The sequence below is a fragment of the Salarias fasciatus genome, chromosome 6, assembly GCF_902148845.1.
Source record: "Salarias fasciatus chromosome 6, fSalaFa1.1, whole genome shotgun sequence".
NCBI lineage: Eukaryota > Metazoa > Chordata > Actinopteri > Blenniiformes > Blenniidae > Salarias > Salarias fasciatus.
The window spans coordinates 25,671,045-25,695,506 of NC_043750.1; the positions used below are offsets into that span (position 1 = coordinate 25,671,045).

At 44.4% G+C, this 24,462-nt stretch overlaps 3 protein-coding genes across 6 annotated transcripts in view; 1 reads left to right on the forward strand and 2 right to left on the reverse strand.

The window, feature by feature from the left end:
- Positions 1 to 5,643, reverse strand: part of slc5a10 (solute carrier family 5 member 10) — a 27,007-nt gene extending 21,364 nt beyond the window's left edge. The window contains exons 1-3 of one of the 2 annotated variants that reach the window (XM_030094986.1): positions 5,536 to 5,643; positions 5,396 to 5,467; positions 184 to 288 (exon numbers count right to left, since the gene is read on the reverse strand). In XM_030094986.1, the coding sequence (XP_029950846.1) occupies positions 184 to 288; positions 5,396 to 5,467; positions 5,536 to 5,643 (285 nt within the window). Of the gene's footprint in view, positions 1 to 183; positions 289 to 1,367; positions 1,556 to 5,395; positions 5,468 to 5,535 lie in introns of those variants that run through there. The other variant, XM_030094985.1, reaches the window with a different exon arrangement.
- chtf18 (CTF18, chromosome transmission fidelity factor 18 homolog (S. cerevisiae)) lies at positions 351 to 21,083 on the forward strand. 2 transcript variants are annotated; one of them, XM_030094983.1, is made up of 22 exons: positions 351 to 705; positions 11,917 to 12,006; positions 12,089 to 12,233; positions 12,937 to 13,126; positions 13,265 to 13,357; positions 13,585 to 13,637; positions 13,755 to 13,896; positions 13,985 to 14,209; positions 14,288 to 14,385; positions 14,467 to 14,590; positions 14,671 to 14,807; positions 14,914 to 15,007; positions 15,092 to 15,190; positions 15,374 to 15,504; positions 16,197 to 16,311; positions 16,421 to 16,645; positions 16,785 to 16,934; positions 17,082 to 17,212; positions 18,573 to 18,717; positions 18,820 to 18,915; positions 19,491 to 19,560; positions 20,498 to 21,083. In XM_030094983.1, exons 2-22 carry the CDS (start codon positions 11,985 to 11,987, stop codon positions 20,617 to 20,619), a joined length of 2,607 nt encoding a protein of 868 aa, XP_029950843.1. In that variant the 5' UTR covers positions 351 to 705; positions 11,917 to 11,984; the 3' UTR covers positions 20,620 to 21,083. The 2 variants fall into 2 exon arrangements, with proteins under 2 accessions (XP_029950843.1, XP_029950841.1); XM_030094981.1 differs by lacking the exon at positions 351 to 705 and adding an exon at positions 10,107 to 10,924.
- Positions 7,405 to 23,726, reverse strand: LOC115390936 (guanine nucleotide-binding protein G(I)/G(S)/G(O) subunit gamma-13-like). Of its 2 annotated transcripts, XM_030094988.1 has the most exons (4): positions 23,567 to 23,726; positions 21,262 to 21,369; positions 21,028 to 21,138; positions 7,405 to 7,457 (listed from the first exon to the last, which is right to left on the reverse strand). In XM_030094988.1, exons 2-3 carry the CDS (start codon positions 21,357 to 21,359, stop codon positions 21,033 to 21,035), a joined length of 204 nt encoding a protein of 67 aa, XP_029950848.1. In that variant the 5' UTR covers positions 21,360 to 21,369; positions 23,567 to 23,726; the 3' UTR covers positions 7,405 to 7,457; positions 21,028 to 21,032. The 2 variants fall into 2 exon arrangements, with proteins under 2 accessions (XP_029950848.1, XP_029950847.1); XM_030094987.1 differs by lacking the exon at positions 7,405 to 7,457 and having other exon boundaries at positions 20,979 to 21,138.
- Between the last annotated feature and the right edge of the window lie 736 nt (positions 23,727 to 24,462).

Here is a 24,462-nt window from a genome sequence, read left to right on the forward strand (position 1 = left end):
AAATAGACTTTTGCACAGGATGTTATTCTTATTAGTCTGGTCAACAAACCCACAGAGTAAACAGCTTTGTTGTGAGATTAGCTAGCTGGTTCTACATCATTCCACACTACATGACACGGTGTGATTAGTCACTATTAACAGACTCCAAACATCAGGTCACGGCTACACGTGTTCTGTACTCACGTTCCATTCAAAGCCAGCGACGGCGATGCCTCCTGCAGCTCCGGTCCCAGCCAGACCGATGAACAGGCCTGAGCCCTCCGAGCTGGCAAAGAGAGACGATCCAATCTGGAGGAAACATGTAAGACATTGTGGAAACATCCTCACCATCATTCAGTATTACTTCTGCACCGTAAAAAACCCAATTACCAAAACATTGACTCAATTAGAAGATTGCTAAGGCAAGTTGAAATAGACCATTGGCTCAAGTGTTGTTATTGGGAAAGCCAGTTAATAAATGTTTGTACAATTATTCATAAAAAATATTGAGTCAGGTGATAAATTGTTGTTGGGTGAATGCCCACAATGGCTGATATTGACTCAACTAACATACAGTAATTGAGTGAATGGATTGGACAAGTTTTGCATTTGTTGACTGAACAAATGTGGGCGGCGTCATTTGCGGTAATGAACTTCGAGCAAAGGAAGTACGGCAAAGCCACAAAGTTTGTCGACACGGCCTCACGGAGGGACGAGGAGTGACAGGTAAGCAACACTGTGCGTTTGCTTATTAACATTGTCAATCTCTGAAACCAGAGTCAAAAGAAATTTGTTTTTCTGTGGAATCTGTTCTTGGGGGACTGTAACATTTTTTGCTTGCTAGCTAGCCAGTTAGCTTGGGTAGCCGGGCAGCTAACTTACATATTACCCCTCTAATTCATCAGGTCAATGTTTAGCCAGCTAACAGCATTAGCCGTCTAACAGCGCCCGAGGCCCCACGAGCAGCACGTCCGCACGTTAGCCAAACCCGCGGGGCAGGGTTTAGCTAAAGCTAGCTCCGGTCCCGCGAGCAGCACGTCCGCCCGTAAGCCTGCTAGCTGACGCTTGCTCCGGTCCCGCGAGCGGCACGTCCGCCTGCTAGCTGACGCCTAGCTCCTGTCCCGCGAGCGGCACGTTCGCCCGTTAGCTGGCTAGCTGACACTCGCCCCGGCGTGGGCATAGCAGCGCCTCTGTGCGACAGCTGTTGGCGGACGAACACCGTCAGCTCGTTGGCCAGCTCGCTCTAGCATAGATTTATAATATGGTTTTGCCTGGTAAACAGCCTAGCAAGCAAACCATCAGTCGGGAAGCAAACGTCTCGGCGGGAAAGCTAGCTTTGAAGGCTTTAATAAGGTCAGCTTTTCTAGCATTTGTATTTATATCAATACTTGCTCTGGAAGTAGCTGTAATCCTGTCATTCTCAAACCACTGGGTTCCCTTAACTAGTGATGGGTCCGGCAACACCGATGCGTCGACGCATGCGTCGAGCTCATAGAACGAAACCCCGTGTCGGTGCGCGTATCGCTTTAAGAAAGTCACGTGACCGATACGGGAACTGTTTCGAACGGACACTGACGCGCCAAACTGTGTTTATAAGGGAAGCGCATCTGTCATATAACGGGATGTACGGGCCATCTCTGAGAGACGAATTTCTGATTTACTCGGACATGATCATCCTCAAACTCGTCAAGAGTTATGGAACCTCAAGCAAAGAGAAAGGCTTCCGCCGTGTGGGACCATTTTGATGTTGTGTCGGAAAATAAGGTAATTGTTTAATTAAACATCCTTTTTGTTTCAGTCCACAAGCATCTTTATTCACAACACATTCACTTAGATTTTCCCGTTATGACACTTGTTTACATTATTTATTGACTGAATATAAAAACATCAAAGATATTTTAAACTTAAATGAAGATATGGAATAATACAATATAAAATACCATGACCTAAATTGTATTATTGTATATACTAGGTCATCAAATCAGCATCAGTTGAGTCTGTAAACTAGGTGGCCTGCAGGGATTTTTAAGGTCCAGCAGGTGTCAGTATTCAGTGACACAGTATCAACACAGTATCAATACAGTTTTGCATTGTGTCGAAACGCTTCATGACGCCTCATCGACCCATCACTACCCTTAACTCTGACAAAGTACAAATTGAACTAAATGGACCCCAGTCCCATTAAAGTTGTTTGAATATATAACGGTATAATGGACGATGTTTTAGCCAATGAATGGCGTGATGCGAGCGTCAACTATTGGTCCTCTGACATGTCAATCACGCTGAAGAAATGCTTGCGTCACGCCGTCAAGCGCGCTCGTCGGAGCAGCAGAGCAGGTAGGATGGTCTGGCGCATGCGCGTTTTTCAATAAGCGAGTAACAGACGTTTGGCTTCGACTTTATCGAGAAAATCCTCCATTATACCTTTAAGGAAAACACTTTTTCCTAACTTGTAAGGGTCATTTCACAGTCTCCTAAAGCAGTGGCTCCCAAACCTTTTTGCCTGTGACCCAAAGGGGAATTATGACATTTGCCAGGACCCAAACTAGTGAAAACAACAGATCTACAAGCCCACTACACATCATGAAATAAATTGGCTGTGCCGTTCTTTGGCTTCCATCTTAACTTTTTATTTTGGCATCTCTCTACTCAGGGCAGTTTCTTCTGCTTGACACAGTTTCTTCTCATTGACTTGCACTACCCTGTAAATATCTGTCGCATATCTATAGTTATGTATCTTCTCCCTCAGACGAAAGGAGGTCGTTGCTGAAGATGTGCATGTCTCCACAATCAGCCAGAGATGGCCAGCCCTATTCCTGTTGGGTCAGGTAAGTTTGTGTATGTTTTACTTTGTTCCTTCCACATAAAATGTCACACAACTGAGACAACCATATGCACTGGAGAGGGGTGGAACTAACTGTAGGTGGGAAGAGAAATCAGATGTAATGATTTTGTCAAGAGGAAGTTAGACTAATATTTCTAGAAACACAGAATAAACACAAAAACAACACCAGGGCCATGTTTCTTATACCCTAACATTAAATAAAGGGTCTGATGCCTCAAAGGTGGAATGGCCCTTTAAGCCTGGTATTGAAGATGGTCACTCTGATCTGTCCTGAGCAAGTGACGTGATGCTACATCTGTGGTTTTTGCTATGATCTGTCTACAGGTTGTACATTCACAAGTTGTCTCTTCATTATCTAATCGTTTTGCAGGTACATGCAGAATTCAGAAGAGTAACAGGAAAAGAATTGATGGAAACGTTCTTCCCCTCCTTGGATGAGCACACCAGAGCTCCGCACCGCAGCTCACCACCCCACTCAAGTGACACTAAGGAGTCTGTTGGAGTACCGAGACGAGCAGGTAAGATGGAAAATAACGGACAAATGTGTCTTCATCACTTAAACCCTACTGGGTGTCCGGAGTCCCTCACGATTGAAAATAGTGTTTTCTGTTATTGTGGGTAAAGCTTCTGCTGAGAATAGCTGATCGACAAGCTCACAATGTCACATAGTGAGCTTGTCAGTCTGCTATTTTCAGTAGAAGCCGTTTTCAGTACACTGTACATACAGTAGATGTATGTATGCAGTTACAATGAATCAGCCTTTAGATTCTAGATGTGAAATGAGCTGCGTGCCCACTCCATTCCCACACTATGACTGAAAGAGTCGACATTGTAAAAAAATGTACAGTGACAGCATTACATTGTTGTTTTTTGTTTTAATTTAGAACTGTTTACTTTGTTTTCATGTTTAAGCACTTTGAGTTTACACGTCTTGTATGAAATATGCTGTATAATGTACATGTATGAACAATATGCATGTGACTTGACTTGTACTGTGTATCCAGACCACAGAGATCGTTAAACATCGGAGGGTGGTGGCTGTCAAAGGGCTGCAGTATTACCTGGGGGAGAAAACCGAGCTTTTCAACACCTGCCAGGTAAATCAGCATTTCAAGGAGAACATCCATCTGTCCATCAATATCATTTGGATATTGTTTTTAATTTCCTTTTTATTAATGTGCTCCATCTATAGCCAGACGGTGTTTACGAAGCCTCAAGCCCCGTGCCAATGGGTATCCTGGAGATTGTGGGGCCTCCGGGAGGCCTGGAAGCTGCGCCATTGCTACCTCCTTACGAGCCTTGAACCCCAGACTTTCCTTTACAGCTTATACTGTCAGCTATTGGTGTTGCTCTGTTTTGCACTCTTTTCAAATGTTGTGTAATTTTTTGAATTTGAATTTAAATGTTTTGTTTTGTACACAGAAAAATAAACATTTAAAGTAAATTTGTCTTTATTAGTCTTTATTTAATTAGGCTATATTTTATGTTGAGTATATATCATTTAAATATTAATTCATGCAGTCATTATTATGTTATTCACTCAATTATTACTTTATAGTTGTGATGACTAATAAGTCCTAGTTGAGTGAGCACATGATGTGGAATATGACATGGTGTCAACTAATTTGTTTCAATTGGCTCAATTAATAAGCCAACAGTCATTCGTTCTGTCAATGATTATTCAGCAATTGGCTGAATTAATAGCCAACGAAGAGTTTTTCGTTCAGTCAATGTTTTTAAATAGTAATTGAGTCAACTCAAAACATTTCGTGAAACGCTTCACCCTATGAATAATCAATTCAACCAATTTTTTTTTTAATACAGTGTGTTGAAGTCTTAGTGTTTTACTCTTCTTAAAATAATTCTTGCAATCTATTTTCCATCCCTCTAGAGAGTTGAAGTTTTGGAATTGGTTCTACAGCAAGATACAAGACAGCTACTCCTTTCTTTACATTTCTTGTAAGTTTTTGCACCAACAAAAAAGTACTAAGTTGGGAATAAAATTAATGTGTAAATAAACTCTAAACATGAGACAGCTTAGAAAGATGAATGTTATTGTACAGGAAATACATTTTGATTGATTCAGTTGAAGATAGAAAAAGGTTTGATTAAAAACATGCTTTAGAATAATTTCTTTCTTTTGCCAGATAAAATCAATCTGTTGATCAGGAACAATGTCTTTTTTTTTTAATGTCGCTATAAAGATTCAAGTTTCTGTGTATTAAATTGAGTAGAATTTCGTCATGCATTGTTCATAAGTAAAAGATTCAGAGAAATGTCAGTATGACAGGAAACTTCAGGCCTTTATTATTTTTGAAAATCATTGTTTGTTAAAATACTTCAGCACTGCATCCACAAATATAAACTAAAATCCAGTGATGTAAAAATGAATTTACTTGGCTTTCAGTCTTACATAGTTTTTCTTATCGGTTCTTCATTTGGAGAGCAAATACTCTTCCATGAGAAAATACATCAGTACAACAGAATACACAATGTTATATATAATATAGCACATCATAGGACAGTGAATTTGAAACAAAATAACACAGAGATCCCAGGAGTTTGACTCACCGGCCACCAGGCCATGTCCCGCCCAGCCAGGAAATATCCGCTCAGTGTGTTCCTGCTCACCTTGCATGACGACTGACAGAGAAAACTGTTACACACAATCATCCCCACACACCAACAGAGACATGCGTCGTGACTCTTACCCAGATGCCCACAGCGAGGTTGAGGAGAAAGTAAGTTGCTATGACTATAATGTCAGAGAAGCTGAAGGACTGTGACAAGGCGTAGAAGTTGCTGGTGGAATTGGACATCTTCACTTTTTATAAGATGCACACCTGCAGCCACACACCTGCTGTACCAAAGCCTTTCACCAGTGCAACAGCAATCTCATTGGACGACTGACTTCACACTCCCACAATCTGAAACCTCTCGGGGAAAGAAGTTACACTTCCTAAAAAGCTACAACCCACCACGGCGAAGGTTTACTTTCCCATCCGAAACACACTGAAACACACTCCGGTCCTCGGTAAAAGGTCCCCTCTCATCTGAACCTCAGTCCTCCCTCTCTGGTGCCACAGAAAGTAAGAGAGTGTGTGTGTCCTGCAGGCGTGAAGAGGGCAGTACCTTGCCTGAATTGATGATTAAACACATTACCTTAATGTGACACCTGCAGCGCTGACACACACTCTGTGCTAGGGGATAATGGAGTGCACAGTATGGGTGAGGAGTGGAGTACAGCAGATGCTCATGTGGACCGGAGTCCACACACACACACACACACACACACACACACACACACACACACACACACGGTCAATCATTGGCAATGACAAGTTTATAATCATTAGCGTCTAAACACACAAACATCTTGTGGTAAGTGCTCAGCAGGGTCAGTGTCAGTGGACCTGAGCTTCTGTCTCTTCCAGCTACTCTTAGTCACTGTACAGACACTGGGGTCTATTAGAAGGCTAATCCTATATTTTTACTGAAGTGCCTCCAAACTCCAATTTTTTTGCTTAAAAATATGACTTGTTCATAGTTGATTTACCTTCCTCCAGCCCCCCCCCCCCCCCCCCCCCCCGACCAAAAAAAGCAAGAAGAATTCATCTGAAAAAAGTAAACGTGAACCACAAATCTGTTCACTTTGTTTACAAAAAATGCTAAATTGATTTACACTTGGCTTTATTCATATTTTTAAGGATTATTATCATCCATTCAGTTCACTTTCAAGTTTCTGTACTGCATAACACCGATGTTTTTCAGGTGTCAAACGATCATCCGTCCATCCATCGTCTTTCCCACTTAGTCCACATGGGGTCGCATGACCGAAACCTACAAATTACTGCCCCCCCCCCCCCCTCCGGCTCCTCTGAGGAGAGAAGTGTGGCACCTGTAGCAGAGCCAGAGTGGGGGCAAGTGGGCGGTCGCCCCAGGGCCCACAAGGTCATAGGGCCCCGTTTCATGTGATGTGTTCACGTTTACTCGTAAACAAATTATTATAATAAAATGTGCAGTGTGTGCCAGAAGGTATACGCATATGATTGTGGGCTCCAATTTGCCAATTCTGACATTACGACTGTCCATGAATGCATCAGAGCTGTAAACCAGCGCTGATTGGCTGTGCGGCATGAACGACTTTTTTCTTTTGCACTTTATCTGAACTCTTTGGAGGGAAGTTCAACAGTATGCTAAACACTATGCTAGCCGCTAGCGGTAGGCCTACTACCCAAAACCTAACATCGGAGCCATTGGTGAGTCAGTGAAACCTTCAAAAATATTATCTTCATCAGAATGCTGTGGCCTTAAACACCTGCCTATTTGAATGTGCCTTGTGTTGCTCTCAACTATAAGAGGAAGCTGAGTGTATTTTTTTTAACATACGTGAATTCCAAAAGATATAGATAGCCGTGTATATATCTATTTGAATAGATTGTGTAATTTTAGACCAGCTGTGTTCATTTTATATTTAAGCTGTATCAAAGATGGTACAGATTTAGCCAGTTTTCAGCACCATGGACAGCGGACGCTCGGAGATTGACAGCTGTCAGGCTGCAGTTGTGTGTGTGTGTGTGTGTGTGTGTGTGTGTGTGTGTGTGTGTGTGTGTGTGTGTGTGTGTGTGTGTGTATTTGTTCTTCAGAACAACTTTGTGAACTGGTTTGTGACTTTATTCTGCTTTCTGAGGCATATAGGTTTGCTTGGCTCAATAAAAGTGAGCATTAGTGTGTTGTTTGATGGTAGCATGAAGTTTGAATGGTAAAATTACTATCATAAGGGCCCATCGAGAATGCTCCGCCCCCTCTGTACTGAGACCCAGGCTCCGCCTCTGTGTGGCACAATATGCCAGTAGCTGACACACATTATTGAGCCCTCTTTTTTGAAAATAGGGACCGCCATGGCTGTGTGCCAGTCCAAATGCACTGGACTAGAGGCTGATGCAATACTGTAGAGGCATTTCAACCAAGACAGCCAGAGGTCCTTATCGTGCTCCCTCCTACTCCCAGTGATTTCTTCATTTGAGGTCAAAGTATGCTGAAAACAGAACACCCCTCACATAGGTTAGCAGTTGAAAACTGGTGAAATAACAAAAAAGTCTCAAGCAAGGAGCTATTGTGCCAAGTCGACTGATGGCCATCTGTGACAAACTAATGACTCATTGCTGGAGTTCAGGTCAGAAAACCCAAATGTTATGTCAAAACAACGTCAGAAAATGAGGATAACAGTGGTCTCCAAGGGAGCCTCAGTATGGAGGGAATGTGACCCTCAAACTTTAAGAGTAGATCGAACAGATCCCAGGAAAAGAATCCCGGATCTCTGCCCCAAAGACTGAACAAGAATCCTTCCAGGGAGCTGGAAACATCCCATTTTAGGAAGCTCCCAATGATTTTAAATGTCACTCAAGGTAATGGGATTTCAGCATCTATGAAAGAAATTACATTTCTTAATGATGCACTCTGTCAGAAAAAAATACATCAAGTAAATAAAAAAGATATCACTATCGCCTGCAGCACCTGTGCAAACATGTGTTGATTGCTCTGATTTTCCAAGCATTACGTCATCCATGTGCCAGTTCATACAAGGGATGCCAAATTATTTTATCAATGACATTTTGATTTTCATGTGGAAACTGTATTGACTGCTTCTTAGTGTCCTGTGAAATGTGTTCAATAGTGTGACATGGGACTTTCCTGACTGTAAGCTTCAAGTGTTCCCGGCTGTTTGATTAGTACCGGCATGAATCAGGTGACACAGGACTCATGATACTGTGGTAGTCAGGAAATCTGTCAACATATGTTGGAGTCATCGAAACAATAATGTCTTTTTAATTTTAAAAAAGATTTCATTTACACAATCATATGTGTAAAATGTGAAATACATTCACTTTTTCTTTTTAAAACACTAAAATTACATCAGCCTTTTTTTTTTCAATCAATGGTTTCACCACAAACCAACAGTCTTTTGAAAATGTATCTGTATCTTTTTTTACACTTCTGTAGGAAGTGTTTATTGACTCTGTAGACACCTGTGCATTTTTCTTCATGGGTCGAGCAACACGAGAGAACGAGAAGTTCAGGAGGACGAGGTAAAGAGAGCTGAGTTTGCTTTTGTGTTCCCCGATGTGAAATTAACTCAGTGTCACACACAAACTGCTGGCCGGTGTTTGTCCACCATAAGGAGCAGATGGTGGTGATGGAGAGAGCCTGACGTCACACACATCATCATTAATCTCTCGCTCACACACAAACACACACTCACATGCATGCATACATGGATGTACAGATTTACGTACACACACACAATACGGAAAAAAAAAAAAAAACTGTGAGCCCAATGAACTTATTGAAACTGATTTAAAGTCTTTGTGAAGTCAGAAGTTCCGGCATAAGTCTAATTTAAGCTCCAAACTAGTTTTCATGTTGCAAAACTGTTATCAGTTTTAATGCAGAAACACAGGTGGTGTTGAGGCCTCTTGTATTAAAGCAAGAATATCAGATCCAGGTTTTAAAGCCTTGCAATGTGGAGTTTGCACATTCTACCTGTGTGCGCTTGTGTTACTTGTTACTTTGATTTGCTTTAATAGTCTAAAAACATGCGTATTTAAGACAGATTTTTGATGTACGTTAACAGGAGTGTGGATGAAAAGCTCTCCCTGAGCTGTTCACTCCCTGCAGCTCGATGACATCTGTGTTTTACTCTACTTTTAGCCAATTGTTACTGGGATCTGGTCAAGCTCTACTCCTGCCAGAGTTGTAGTAGCTGCAGTAGTAAAGGTGTTGGATGGATGTATCATTTAATGTGGAAGTCTTTTCCAGTAATTTATAGGTCAATGTAATTCTCTTTAGAAGGCAATAATGTCATTAGCCATGTGCAAAAGCTGAAAAAAAACCAGCATTAAAATGCTGTTTGGTAAATTTATTTATGGAAAATATAAATGTGGGCACTGATATAGTTTCTCCTCTAAACAGTTCCTTGTCCTGTGTATTCCCATTTTAACATACTGACCTTCACTCAGAGCCACGTCTGCCTCAGAGTGTGTGAATTGGAAAGGAACCTTCTTGTAAAAAGTCTCATCTCAATAATGGATTTTACGACAAATTCATCTTTAATCACAACATCTTAATGTCCTAATTAGCAGTAAACGATTCTTCTGACAGCCTTTATTCAGCTTTTTATTGGAAAGTGAGAACATTTGGGAGCATTTAATTTTAATGTTGGTAAATGTAACCTCTGAAGGAAAAACTGTATGAGTCCGCAGAGAGAGATAAGGATGATCTGCCATCACCAGGATAGTGAAAAATAGTTCCATTCAAAAATGTTTCAACAAATATTTAAAGATGACTTCAAAAAGTGGGAATTTCAATTTTAATGTTGCTGCATCAATCCAAAACTTTGGAGGACAGGTCAAGAGGAAATAATTAAAGCCACCTAGAGAATAAAATAATCAATGCAACACATTTGCTTGAGGCAACATTAACATGGATTAACACAAAAGTTTGTAATAATTGTTATTATCTTCATTAAAACTAAATCTTCTGTTTTATTCCATTCTATTCTATTTCTTTCTATTCTATCATGTTCTAATAGTGCTGCAGCTGGCCAGCAGTTTTGAGCTTTGAGCGCCCCCCTCTGGTCAAACTGTGTATAATCCACACAATTTATTTTTTGCACATTTTAAATTTTCCTAATTTTCATATTTTCAATGATTATTGCTTTTGTGACTTTGACTTGGAACCATGCATACACTACATGCAGCAGTAGCTCTGGTGGTACAAGATGGAATATGTAGTTTTTGGCCATGACCTGGAAAATGTTGCTAGTTCAACTAGCCAATCAGAGCACAGATCGGCGGCGTGACCCGGAAGTAGTACCACATGACCAAAAATTGCCGGGAACTTTTGTCAACACATCGGAAACATCAGAGTAAAACGGCAGCTCTGTGTTTAATTCTCCTATAGAAAGGTTGTTGCATGGTCTCGGTTGGGATTTAGAACTTGTAGAAGACACGATGGACGAATACGACGAGCTGTTTGAGATAGAAGACAACTTTGAGGAGCAGTTTGCGGACGAGCTGGAGGCGATGGCTCAGATGGAGGGTGAGTCCAGCAAACCTCAGAGAGCCGAGCGCTGCCCATCAAGGCCAGGGAACTCAGATTAAAGTGTTAAAATGCCCTCATTCCCAATAACCACCCCAAGCGCTTCAAGTATTTAAACATTCTGCACCTCAAACCCAGAACTTTTTGAATATTCCAACTCATTAAAAAACACAAGATCTAAATGGACATTAGTTATTTAATGACTTTGGTATTTTGGAAAGAAATGGGAGAAGCATGCAGTACAGTATTCATCCACCTGATTGTAGGCAGCTGCAGCCAGGTCCATCTGTCATCATTTCTTATTATTTGCACTTTACTTACCAAACTGATTATTTTATATAGGCTGTGATTATGAACAAATGTTGCTTTATTTTTACTGTACAATGTTTTCTAGAATCAGCAGTCACTACATAGTTTATGAATTTATCATTAATAAGTGAGATTTAGCTGATGCCATCAGCATGCATCCCATCCTGTCTGGAGAAAAGTAAAAACATCTACTTTTACATAGAGCGACCCCATAATCTCTCATTATGAAGCAAGCATATTTACTTCAGGTGTCTTGTTTAGTTATTTACGAGTGATGAGAGTTTGACCACAGATTCACACAGCTGGCTGCAGTGTTGTGGTTTGAGAAGGGGGAGCTGACTCTCTTGTTTTGTCTACTGCACATCTCCACATTCACAAATTGTGAATGAATTTGAATTTTAGTTCATAAGCAGCTGAAATGAGTTTTCTCTCCAGGCTGCTGCCTGGTCGCCTCCCATCAGTTGTCTATCATGGAAATCCAACTGGAGGAGGCCTCGGCGTCCTCCTTTGTACCAAAACAAGTTTCCATTTTTAATATTGTGGGAAAGTGATCCATGATAAAGTTGCATATGATTGTTGGGTAGCTTGATGTTATAATTTGAGTTAAAAACAACTCTCAGATTGTTATGTAAGTCTGTGTTATCTCCTCTGAAATGACAAAAGTATTACTGTGTGATTCTCAGAAGATTCTTCTGCGGTGGGAAAATCTTCAAATCGATGGCAAGGAGACAACATCTCAGACATTGGGCACATGTTGGATGATAAAACCACCAGTGAGTTCACCTGTGAAGAGTCCGTCTTTATTTATTTATCCCTCATTGTGTCTCATTAATATTACGACGTTATGATTTTCAGCTCCAAAGTCAAAGCGGATGAAGCAGGATGCCGGGGTGGTCAAACGACTTTTCGGCGAAACACAGCCGAGCGCCGTCCTGCTGCAGAGCGAAGATATCACGCCTCCGTCTTCTCCGGAGCAGTACGAGCCCCCCAGCATCGCAAGGTGAGAGAGACACGGGCACTGGATGATTTAAAGCTGCTGTAGGCAGGATTTTGCTAGTCAGTACTAATTTTTCTGTGTATTCTTTGGATTAAATGTTAGAGCATCCATTGATAATCCTTTAGGAGTGTAGTATAACTGCAGTACCGCGAGGGCGCAGTGTTTCCATCTGTCTCTGTTCTGAGCTGAAAAGGAATCTCGACAGCTCCAGGTATCTTTGACCAATCATAAGAGCCCATGAGGCTCTAACCGTGATTGGTCGAGGGGCGTTTGTGGCACGTTCTTGTGTGAGGGGCTTAACTTGCGTAAGGGCGTGAAGTCAGAGAAAACAGGACAGGATTGGCTGTGCTGGGTTTCAAATCGCCATCTTAGATGGGTCAAATCGCCATCTTGCTTAGGTAACCCTAAGCAAGATGGCGGAGATGTGGAATCCTGCCTACAGCACCTTTAATGAATCTTATTGTCACAAAAAATAAATTTATTTTTGTTTGTTCTTTGGATTTAATTAGTTTTCACATGAAAATATAAATATGTAAAAACAAAAATGGAGTCATGAAAATGAAGCCAATGTAAGTTTGGTATTTCTGGTTGTTGCTTCAATGTGAAGTGATAATTCAAACACAATTAGTGTTATGTGAATTAAAATATGACATTTAAAGTGCAATGACGTTGAATGACATCCTTAACTTGTTTCCCTGTGTTTCAGGTCGAACCCTGCTGCGTTGGATATCAGCGGCTTTGCTCTTCTCCAGGAGTCTCCCGGGCGACCCCCCACAGGACCGCCGGCCTCCCACCATGTGCTGAAGCGACCTCCTTTAGAAGGAGAGTACATCAGCGTGACCGACTCATCGGGGAGCCGGATCTATCTCAGACAGAAAGAAGACTCGGGAACAAAGGTTAAACTCTCCTCAGTCGCTCGTCTGTGGTGCCGGTTGCACATTTTGGGCAGCAGTTTGTGTTAAATCCAGAAATCACACTTCTGTACTGTCTGGTGCTCGTTGGGGTGAATGATGGGTTTTACTTTGTGTCTGCAGACGGTGAACTCCAGAAATGTGCCAAACTTCCTGGGGGAACTGGGGCTGCTCTCGGTGCCAATCCGAGTGCTCAGAGAGCAGGAGGCGGACAGGGTGAGCCACCTCGCTCTGCACCACACTGCCATCATTTCTCCATGGGATGTGTTCCTTTTTTTATTTCTTAAACCAAACAGACTTGTAAATAAAGTATGTGAAATGTAAATAAAGAGCAGCTGAATACGCATTAACTTAATTTGAAGAAACTAAATTAGAAATGAACCCTGAAGGTTTTATATTTGCTGCTTTTATTGAGTGTCTCTTTTTTCCCTGAAATGCTGCAGCGTCACCAGCAGCTGGTGGAGGAGTCGCAGCGTCTGACAGAGCTGCTGACCAGGTAAACTTAAAAAACACACACACACACACACCTGTATCTACATACACAGAAATATTAGGATTCACGTCACATTTTGGGGCTTGAACTGTTCCTTTGTTCCTCTCTGTGACGCCGCAGCAGTGTGAACGAAGCGCTCGTTCAGCCTGAAGACACAGAAAACGACGAGAACAAAGATCCTGAAGACTCAGACGGACAAATGTCTCGGCTGTGGGTGGACAGATATTCCCCGCGCCACTACACCGAGCTCCTCAGCGACGACGTCAGTGCCGAGCGGCGCCTCATTCAGGCCACGTGCTTTTCTGTCTGTCCAAGCTTTTAACCCGCGCCTTCACCTCGTTTCACCGCAGTTTACAAACCGCTGTCTGCTGAAGTGGCTGAAGCTGTGGGACACCGTCGTGTTCGGCAGGGAGAGGAAGTCCCGCCCCGCTCGCTCGGACAGGCTGGCGGCCAATCAGAGCTCCTTCAAACCCAATCAGGGAAATCCCAATCCGAACCGCTTCAAGACCAAAACCGAGGTGACGGAGGAGCTGCTGGAGGCCGAGCTGGATCAGTACAAAAGGCCCAAGTTTAAGGTGCAGCAGCTCCGTCGTCTGATGGATTTTCATGTATTTAGTCGTCACTCAGTATCATTTATCCTCCTCCCTCTGCAGGTGGCGCTCTTGTCGGGTCCCCCAGGTTTGGGTAAAACCACTCTGGCTCACGTCATCGCAAAGCATGCTGGGTACAATGTGGTGGAGATCAATGCCAGGTGAGACACAGTGAATAGAGCCTGGCGGTAAGTAGACGTCCTCTGCTGGCGGCCTGAGCGGCTCTCCGCGTGTCGTTGCAGCGACGATCGCAGCGCGGACGTCTTCCAGAAACGCATCGACCAGGCGACGCAGATGAAGTCCGTCTTAGGAGCCAACGAGAGGCCCAACTGCCTCATCATCGACGAGATCGACGGAGCGCCCGCGGTCAGTGTCCCCAGAGGAGTTTTGAAAAGATACATGAGTGCAGTTGTAAAGTTTTTCTCCTCTGTGATGACGACCGACAGGCTGCCATCAACATACTGCTGGCAGTTCTGAACAGGAAGGACGGACACGGCGGAGAGGCCGGTTCAGACACTGCCAAAAAGAAAAAAAAGAAGGAGCCCATCCTGCTGCGACCGATCATCTGCATCTGTAACGACCTGTGAGAGGAACCGACACATAGCGATGCAGAATACTGTCGAATATGTATGAAATATCCTCTCTGTCAGCCAGTTTTGTTCACTTGGCTTCACTCTGCTTTCTTGCAGTTACGTTCCTGCTCTCAGGCCTCTCCGGCAGCAGGCCTTCCTCCTGTCTTTCCCTCAGACTCAGCCTTCTCGCCTCGTTCAGAGACTCTCTGAGGTTCGGGACACACGCCATCACAAACATGTCAAAACACGCAGTGACACGACTTTTAAAGAGGAGTTTTGCTTTTCCTCTCTGCAGATCTCAGTCCGACAGGGCCTGAAAGCAGACACGGGCGCTCTGATGTCTCTGTGTGAGAAGACGGACAACGACATCCGGTCCTGCATCAACACGCTGCAGGTGAGGCTGTTTCAGTCCAGCAGCCACTCCTCTGTCTCACAGCCTCATTTCCTACAGAGCAGCAGACTGAAATTCAACTTCATTTTAACCACTAAAAGAAAAATCAAGACTTCAAAAACAATCATTCTCTGAACTGCGAGACCTGTAGACGTGTTCCTGAAAGGATCATCTTGCTCTGTGCAGTTCCTCCACGGTCGAGGCCACAAGCAGCTGGACGCCAGAACCATCCAGCGCGTCTCTGTGGGGCAGAAGGACCAGAACAAAGGTCTGTTCCACCTGTGGCAGGAGATCTTCCAGTTACCTCGCACCAAAAGGTACAGTATGTCCGCCGCCGTGTCTGTGCACTCAGAGAAGAGTTGTTCTTGTCTTAATGTGAATCGTTTCATTTGAACTTGAATTCCACGTGCATGGAGAAGTTCGTTTATTTAGTTTTAGTCAAAGTTCCATGTGTTTTAGTTTTGGTATGAATAAGCTTCATAGTTCTACTGTTTATTATTATTTTATTCTTTATGATTTTATTTTATGGGAAAGTCGAAGAAATACGATTTCTGAAAACATTTTAATATTTCATTTAATTAGATCTTTAGTTGAGGGAACTTCTTGAATTGATGAAGCCACGTCAATAAAGCAGGAAGAAACAAAGGTTGCATTCTTACATTTCTTTTTATAACTGACAACAAACTTGCTGCAGTCGTAGTTTGAGACGAAGCTATACAAGCGTACTGTTTCTGCAGGAAGGAGAACAAACCAGCTCAGACTGAAGAACACGTTTCTACTGTGAGATTTTAAAAGCTCAAAATAAACTCGAGAGTTTTGGGTTTTGTTGCCGCTTTAACGCATTTGTTTTGTGCTCGAGGAAATAAAATTTGAAACTCCTATCATCGTACAACAACATATTGTTACTGCTTAGTGAAAGATGCCATCAGTTCGATTAAAGCTACCTCCCGTCTCTATCTGCTTAGCTGTCAGCCTTAATGTCGTGTTAAACACGAGTTGTGCTTTTCAGAAAACGTGTTGGTGACGACTTCGAGGAGGCGATGGCTGCAGGAGGTGGAGGTCAGAGGTTCCAGCACATTCTCGATCTGGCGATGTCCAACGGGGATTACGAGAAGGTCTCTCAGGTCAGAAACTCGGCCTTGGAAATTGTTACTTTTTATTGTCTTTTTGCCTTCATATCAGCACAGATTGAACACATTTGGACTCAGGATGTCCTCTGTTGCTTCTCCTCAGGGTCTATATGATAATTTTCTGTCCATGCGCGTGAGGGACCCCAACCTGCAGAGTGTGTGTGAGGCTCTGGACTGGCTGTCCTTCTCAGACCGCCTGAACCAAGTCATCCTGCACAACCAGAACTTCTCTCTGATGAAGTACCTGCCCTTCCTGTCCGTCACCTTCCACTTCCTGTTTGCTCACACACACGTGCCCCGCATCAGCTATCCTCACAGCCACCACGACGTACGAGCCCCACACACACACACACACACACACACACACACACACACACACACACACACACACCATTATGACGATCATTAAAAACCGGAAGCTTCAACACATTCTTCAGATATTTCAGGCGTTGTGTCGTCATTTCCAGGCCTCCTCCCGTCTCCTCAGCAGCAGGAACGCTCTGTCCACCATGCTGGCTGACATCCCAGCATGCATCAGAACGAGGATCAGCCAGCTCAGCCTGACCGTCGATATTCTAACACTACTCCTGGAGATCATCTGTCCCAAACTGCGGCCTGTAGGTGAAACCCTCCCGAGCATCAAACACCAACATGTCTGCTTTCAGATGCAACACGATTCAATTCTGCATAAACTGCAGCTGATCTGGGTTTATTAGCGTTATTGTTTATTGTATTATTTTATTATTTGTGTGTTTTTTGTGCAGGTGAATCCGCAGCTGTTCAGCAGCAGGGAGAAGGAGCAAATGCATGAGCTGATCAACACCATGCTGGCCTACAACCTCTCGTACAGGCAGGACCGCACACCCGAGGGGCAGTACACGTACATACTGGAGCCGTGAGTACACACACACACACACACACACACACACTCACACACACGCTGCTGCACTCTACTGGACAGTGTAGGTGAGCTCATGAAGAGCTGATGTGTGCCTGCGGGGTGCTGAAGGTCACTGCTGTTGTCCACACTGCATGAGGGCTTAGAGATTAATCCCCTTAACACCTGGAGTGTGTGAGTGAGTGTGTGTGTGTATGATGGTCTCAGTGGTGAATCACAGAAGCAAACAGTGAAGCCTCGCCAGTGGGGTACAGGTGGAGATGGAGCGACTCGAGGGAAGATGAAGCAGGAGGACGTCTGGGATGAAACGGCCGCTCTGCTTCCGATCCGGACCCTTTACCTCCGGAGACTCTGACTCTCTGGCAGCTCTCGTTCCTTTTTGGCAGCAGGAGCGTTGCGTTGCCGGGATGAGCTAGCTAAGCTGTCCCTGTCAGCCATGCCGGCCCAGGACGCCCAGGACGGCTCCTTCCTGCAGGCCCGCTGCGATGAAGTCCTGGTCACCAACGACTGGGGCCTGCCGCTGCTGCTGGCCCTGCTGCTGCTGCTGCTCCTCTACACCTTCCTGTACCTGCCCTCTCTGGCACACCACAACGCCACTCTCTGACGGATGAGAACAGTCCGCCCAGCGCCGGCACCGGGAAGTGATTGGATTTGATCATGGATTTTTTTTTTTTTTTTTTTTTTTTGGACTGCGTCGTGATTGGTCAGAAACCTGCTGAGTTCCTAAAGTTTCTCCTGACTACAAGGAGAGAGATGCAGAGTATTTCACAGTTTGTACTCTGTTGAACTTTCTTGTTGTGTTTTCAGTCGATGGATGAGTGAAAGCAGTCACTCCTGTAGAAGATGGTTAAATTCCTGCCTGGTGCACTGCTCACCTGAACTGAAGTCCAAGACAATGGAAGGAAAACTGTCATTTCAGTCGGTGCTTGGAGCTCTGTAGCCACAGATGTTATGGGCCAGAGGCTGTTGAGAATATTTGTGAAAGGACAGTTCAGCCAAGAGGCTTTTTCTGTAGTTTGCCAAAAAAAAAAAAAAAAAACCACTAACAGACCTCATGTATTTTAAACAGCATTTGCAATAAATGGTAAATGGGAAGATATAGTTGTTTTCATTTCATTTAGTTCGTCCATCAGCCTTTGAGTGAGAGTGTGTGTTTGTGTGTGTGTGTGTGTTGGAGATCAGCGGTAAGAGGATTAAGGATTTAAAGAATGACAAATTTAGGGTTTTATTCTGGAAAACACAAGCCGTGGCACCGAGAGTGGAAGCTTTTGTTCTTCTGTTTACTGATCTAACGGGGTTCACCTCTGTGAGTGGACCAGTAAAACATGTGTTTGTTTGTGGTGTGTGTGTTTTCCAGGCGAGTGGAGGAAGTGGTGAGGTTTCCAGGCCTGCCTCCACGCCGCCAGCTGACGTACCAGGCCAAGCAAACCATCAGCAGGGAGATGGAGCAGGAGAAGATGAGGAGGGCCGAGCAGCTGATGCTGCAACGAAACCCTGCAGGGGTGAGAGAGGACGTGCATCCTGGACTCAGCGGGGTCACCGTGTGTGTGTGTGTGTGATAATAATCTAATGTATTTATAATCTGCCGCGTTTGTGTGATGCAGAAAGTGAATGAAAAAAAGAGCGCCGGCCCTAAAGCAACCAGCAACCATCAGCAGAGGCTGGAGAACATCGTCAAACAAACCACAGTGGAGTCCAGGGTGAGACACACACACACACACACACACGAAGAACACGCAAACTCAGCTCAGACAGAACAACCATCCTGATGATGAAGGATGACAGTAAAATGCCACCAGTGGATCCTTTTTTTTTTTTGTTTGTTTTCGCTTGTAAGGTAAAAGTATTTGGGACAGAAGGGCCTTGAACATGGTGGTGTTCAAAGAGTTGCTGTAGACTTATTGCACACAAACCCTCTGGATCTATTCATGTCACTATTCGATGTTTGCACAGTCACTGGCAGAATGATCTACTGGCTGGAGGCTGGTCACAGGTGTGAGTTTGGACCTGTAGGTGGAGCTGCCTGGCCACACTGACCACTGGGAGCTCAGACAGCCAGCAGCACCTTCCTGATGGTTCAGTAGAGGAGCGCTGCAGCCTCTAGAGGGCAGAAATGAGGATAATGAGAAGCCGCTGCCTTCCAGTCCCTCATGGTGAAAGCAGTAAAATGAGGCTAATGAGTGTCGCTGCTCTGCTGATGTTGACCTTGTTATTGAGCGGCGGTGCTTTCAGAGCCGAAGAGCTTCGTCCTCACTCTCCTGTCTGTGTCCCACAGCCCGAGGTGGACTTTTTCGGCCGAGCCGTCGCCCCCAAGCCTCAGAAAATTGAGCCGTCCTCACACACAGGTACTGTTTGATTTATCCAGCTAACTTAGAGAGCACACACACACACACACACACACGCTGTGCCACAGAGTACATCAGGTCCAAACACACCAGAGGTGATCACTGATGTGTGTTATGTAATGTTTCTATATTGGCCCCTGCGGCGGGAGATGAGAACTGCCAGCGGCTCAGATCAGGCTCCAGGTTTTAATAGAACACAGTAGAAACAGTGAAACTCTTCTACCACTTCCTTCTGTTAGTTTGTGTTGAATCGATAGTTTTTATTCAAGCCGCCGTCTCAAATCTTGAACAGATTGTGCTTCCTTGACTCTGTGTTTCAGTCAGTTATTAAAAAAAAAAAAAAGGAACTTTTAATATCCAACATAAGTCATCTATTCTCTGCTTTTGTGAGTGTAAAGTATTTATCGTTCTCTCCATCAACATGAAGTGCGGTTTGTTCCTTTTAAGCGGAGGGAAAATTGAGGACGGCAGCTGTCCTCCGGAGGGAGAGCCGGTCTCCCAGGCCCAGATTTTACTGCTCTGCGGTCGTAACAATTAGACATAAAATCACTGACCTGACTCAGAATAGTGCTGCCCGGAAATTGATCGGCAGAGTAATGGAGGTGGAAAACGCGGAGCCGGGGCTGTTTTTAGGTCAGGGGAGGAGCGGCCGCCGGGTCCGACACGCCGGAGCGAATCAAACGTGCGTTCCCACTTCCAGTGATGAATTCTCCACAGCAGAGCTCGACACCGTGGTGCATACGTTGAAAACATTAACCGAACTATCCAGTCACAAAATACACCTTTTAGTCAAACGGCACGAGCAATTTGAAGATTTGACGATCATCATCAATCAGCTGAACTAATCTTTTGGCGTCACTTTAAAGGAGAACATCGCTCCTCTCTTGTTTTAGCGGGACCCGAGGGAACCAATCAAATCCCCGTTTCCTGTTTGCAGGTGAGAGGTGTGCCGTTCTCGCCATGGGAACGGCGGTGGGCGACAGCGACGTGTGGTTCAGGTTCAACGAGGGCATGTCCAACGCCGTCAGGAGGAACGTCTACATCAGAGAACTACTGTAACACACACACACACTTTAAACTGCCTCGTTGTCGTCTGTACTTGTTCAGTGTTGGAAACATGAATCACTGCACGGCGCTTCGTTTAAATTGAAAACAGTCTTTATTTGGATTGACGGTGTAAAGAGCCAATAAAAAGGTGTTGAACATTGCTCAGCAGTCCATTAAAACAAACCTCTAAAAAGCTACTTGGTGTCACACACTCACTCACACACACACTCACACACACACATGTGTAAAGTAAGGGCATTCAGGAGTCTCCAAATAAAGATGATGGGAGCAACAATGTGCGTGAGTGTGAGTTAGTGCAGCGTGGCTGTGGAGGAGTGCAGGTTTCTCTAGTTTGTATGCATCCGTGATTGTTTGTCTGTCTGTCTGTCTGTGCGTGGATGTGTGTGTGTGGCTGTGTGCGACCGTTAGAGGATCACACACTTGCCCTTCTCCACCCAGGGGTTGGCCCGCATCAGCTCGGGGTTCAGGAAGGGATCTTCACAAACACAACCTTCGATCCACTTCACCAGCCTTAAAATAACATGAAAAAAAAAAAAAAAGATGAAAGACGCATTCTGTGAGTACAGATGTGTTGCACAAGATTCTGCAGAGAGTGAGTGTGTATATATGTGTGTGTGGATGGTGCAGACTCACTCTGTGACAGTGATGGAGGACTTCTCTCTGTTGATGGCCAGCTGATACTGGAGGCTCTCCACTTCTCGCCTCATCTGCGGGACGTCTAACTCCTCCATGATGCAGCTTCTGTTCAGACACACAGCAGGCGAGTGAGGAGGCGGAGCTCCGCTTCACAGACGCCACATCGAAAATCTGCAAAACGTTTCGCTGCGACGCAGCCGATTCAGCAGCAGCTCACTTTGCTTGCGGGAGGCATTTCTTTCAAATGATGGATTGAGATGTGATTACATGAGTTTCGATCTTTGACAGAAGAGTTTTAAACTGTGTGAGGAACGAATCCTGAAAGCTTTAAAACAGAATATGTTGCATAATAGCTCTGTTCTCCTGACTCACAGTGGCTGCTTCTAAATTTAGCTGCTATTATTATCAACACCAGCAACAAACTGAGGCACATTTTTCATCGTCTTCTTATTACCCCCTCTTTAATGGCCTTACCCGCCGCCATTATGAACATTTCCACGAGGATCCTTCAGGTAAACGCTCAGACGGCTTCCAGCGTCTCAATAAACCTCAGCGGCGTTTTCAAAGTGTGACAGGTTGAATCTTCAGAGAGACTGAACCATGTCCCCCTCCTTAGTTTAAATCAGCAGTTTTTCTATAATTTTAATGCCAAAATTCAACTTCAAAGTCAAGACTGTTCTATATCGTACAGGAATCGTAATTCAAATTAAAGAAAATTCTTCATTCCATCTCGAATCAATTATTCATGCCGATGAAATATAAATGTCCGAACATGTCCATATTTGTTTTCCGCTTAAATTAAATCCAGCAGTTTTTGCTCTCCTGGGATTAACACACATTTAGTCCCCTGCTGTGTTTGAACGCCGGATGTAAAAGTGCAGAGCAGGTCTGAGTTATTCATAATGAAAGACGCTCGTCACCCAGTGAGACGTCTTCAATATTTCAGTACATCCACTGACAGCAGAGGCAGGATGGAGTTCGGACGGTTGCCTCGAAGTATCTGGGGTCCCTTTGGCTTTGATTTTGGAAAATTTATAAAGCAATGACTTAGAAAAAAGTCTGACAAGTGATCAGAAACGGCTTCATTTCTATCAGTTTATTCTGAGCTGCTGATTATGAAGAGACGTCTATCACTGAATACATTTCAAAATTAATTTAAACACTGAGTGAAGTACTCTCATCTTGCTTTAGTAGAGAAGAGTTTTCCTGCATCCACCTGATGAATGGATTTAATTTGAAATTATGATGGAGATGAACATAATCTCAGTGCACAGAAAACAGGCCATTTTTCTGAATTCAGCTGACATTTTATAGTAGGACAGAAAATCCAGGTTAACACTTATCTATTTAGATATTCTTCAACATTATAAAATGTATTTCAAGTTTATTTATAACGCTTAAAACAACCACAGAGGACCTGAGTGCTGTGAATAAACGCCGAGTTAAGACAATTAACATTAAAAAACACATAAAATCAGGAACAAACATAAAATCCACTTTAAGAATACATGTTATGAGTAGATTGAATTGAATTTAGTTACTGTGGAAATTAAGAATTTTAGACGCACCTGGTCTAAAAGAACAACATAGGTGTGTAGTTGACTGATTATAAAGAGTTGCATAATATTCAGCGTATGTTTGAGTCCGTAATCCTGGATGCATGGCAGCCTGTCATCTTTACAGCCTCCGTCCTGCCCCACCCTGCCCCTGCCCCTGCCCCGGCCCCGGCCCCGGCCCGGCCACCCTCCTGCAGGAGGAGGGTTCAGGAAGCTGTCTCCCTCCCCCTCCTTCCTCTCCTCCTCCTCCTCCTCCTCCTCCTCCTCCTCCTCCTTCCTCTCCTCCTCCTCCTCCTCCTCCTCCTCTTCATCACCATCCCTCATCCTCCTCATCTTTCTAATGGCTCTAAGTAGGTCGGCCGCCCGGTGCCTGTCTCCTCCACCAGCCTCCATCCTGCAGCCAGCTGCTTCATCACAGGCCTTCATCATCATCATCCTCATCCTCATCATCGCCGTCTTGTCGTTATTAAAACCCTCTGAGCGTGTTGTTATGGTGACATCGCTCTCCATCACATCTCCATCACCGCTTTCTTCCCTTTTTTTTTTTTTTTTAAATGATTCTCCCTTTACGCGCAAACCCGGCGCGCGCGGATAAATGAAATCTCGTCTTTTCTTATTCGCTGTGTACCTGAAACCTGCCACCATCAGCCCAGGCGCAGCTGTGTCGTGACGATAAGTGGATGAAAACACGGAGAGAAAAAGAGACGGAGGAAAAAAAAATCCCCAAACCGAACAGCCGCACTTACCGTCAGGCCTACCGGAGCGGGCGGCGGGTGGAGATGGTGCGCAGGCGGCGGAGGGAACACCGGCAGAGACAGGAGTCCGCTTCAGTGTGTGTGTGTGTGTGTGTGTGTGTGAGAGAGAGAGAGAGAGAGAGGAGATCGGGAGGAGGAGGAGGATGTGTGTGTCGGATGTCCGCGGCGCAGAGGCAGAGGCACTCCCCTGCGATGCGAGATGCGCAGGGCGGAGACAAGCAGCCTGGAGCCGCCTGCTTTCACTGCCAAAGCGCCAGAGCGCACCTGGAGGGACAACACGCAAATGAGCAGGGAAAACAGCGAGGAGGGGCTGGTCTGCTGGAGGGACGCGGTGTGGGCTGGTGTCTAACGACGCTGAATCTTTCTGCTGCATTTGAATTTGGTTAGAGGATTTGCAAAGTCCAAAAAGAAATTTGCATGTTTGACCTTGTTGCCATGAGTGAAAAAGTTTTTATTCATTGCATAGTCTTTATTTTTACATGCAATCCTCAGTGCTTCTGACGACATGGAATCCAGCATAGCAGAGGCGGAGCCTGGGTCTCAGTACAGAGGGGGCGGAGCATTCTCGATGGGCCTTATGATAGTAATGTTACCATTCAAACAATATCTCATGCTGCCATCAAACAACACACTAATACTCACTTTTATTGAGCCAAGCAAACCTATATGCCTCAGAAAGCAGAATAAAGTCACAAACCAGTTCACAAACTCGTTCTGAAGAACAAATACACATACGCACGCACGCACACACATGCACACACAAATGCAGCCTGACAGCTGTCAATCTCAGATCATCCGCTGTCCATGGTGCTGAAATCTGGACCATCTTTGATACAGCTTAAATATAAAATGAACACCGCTGGTCTAAAATTACACAATCTATTCAG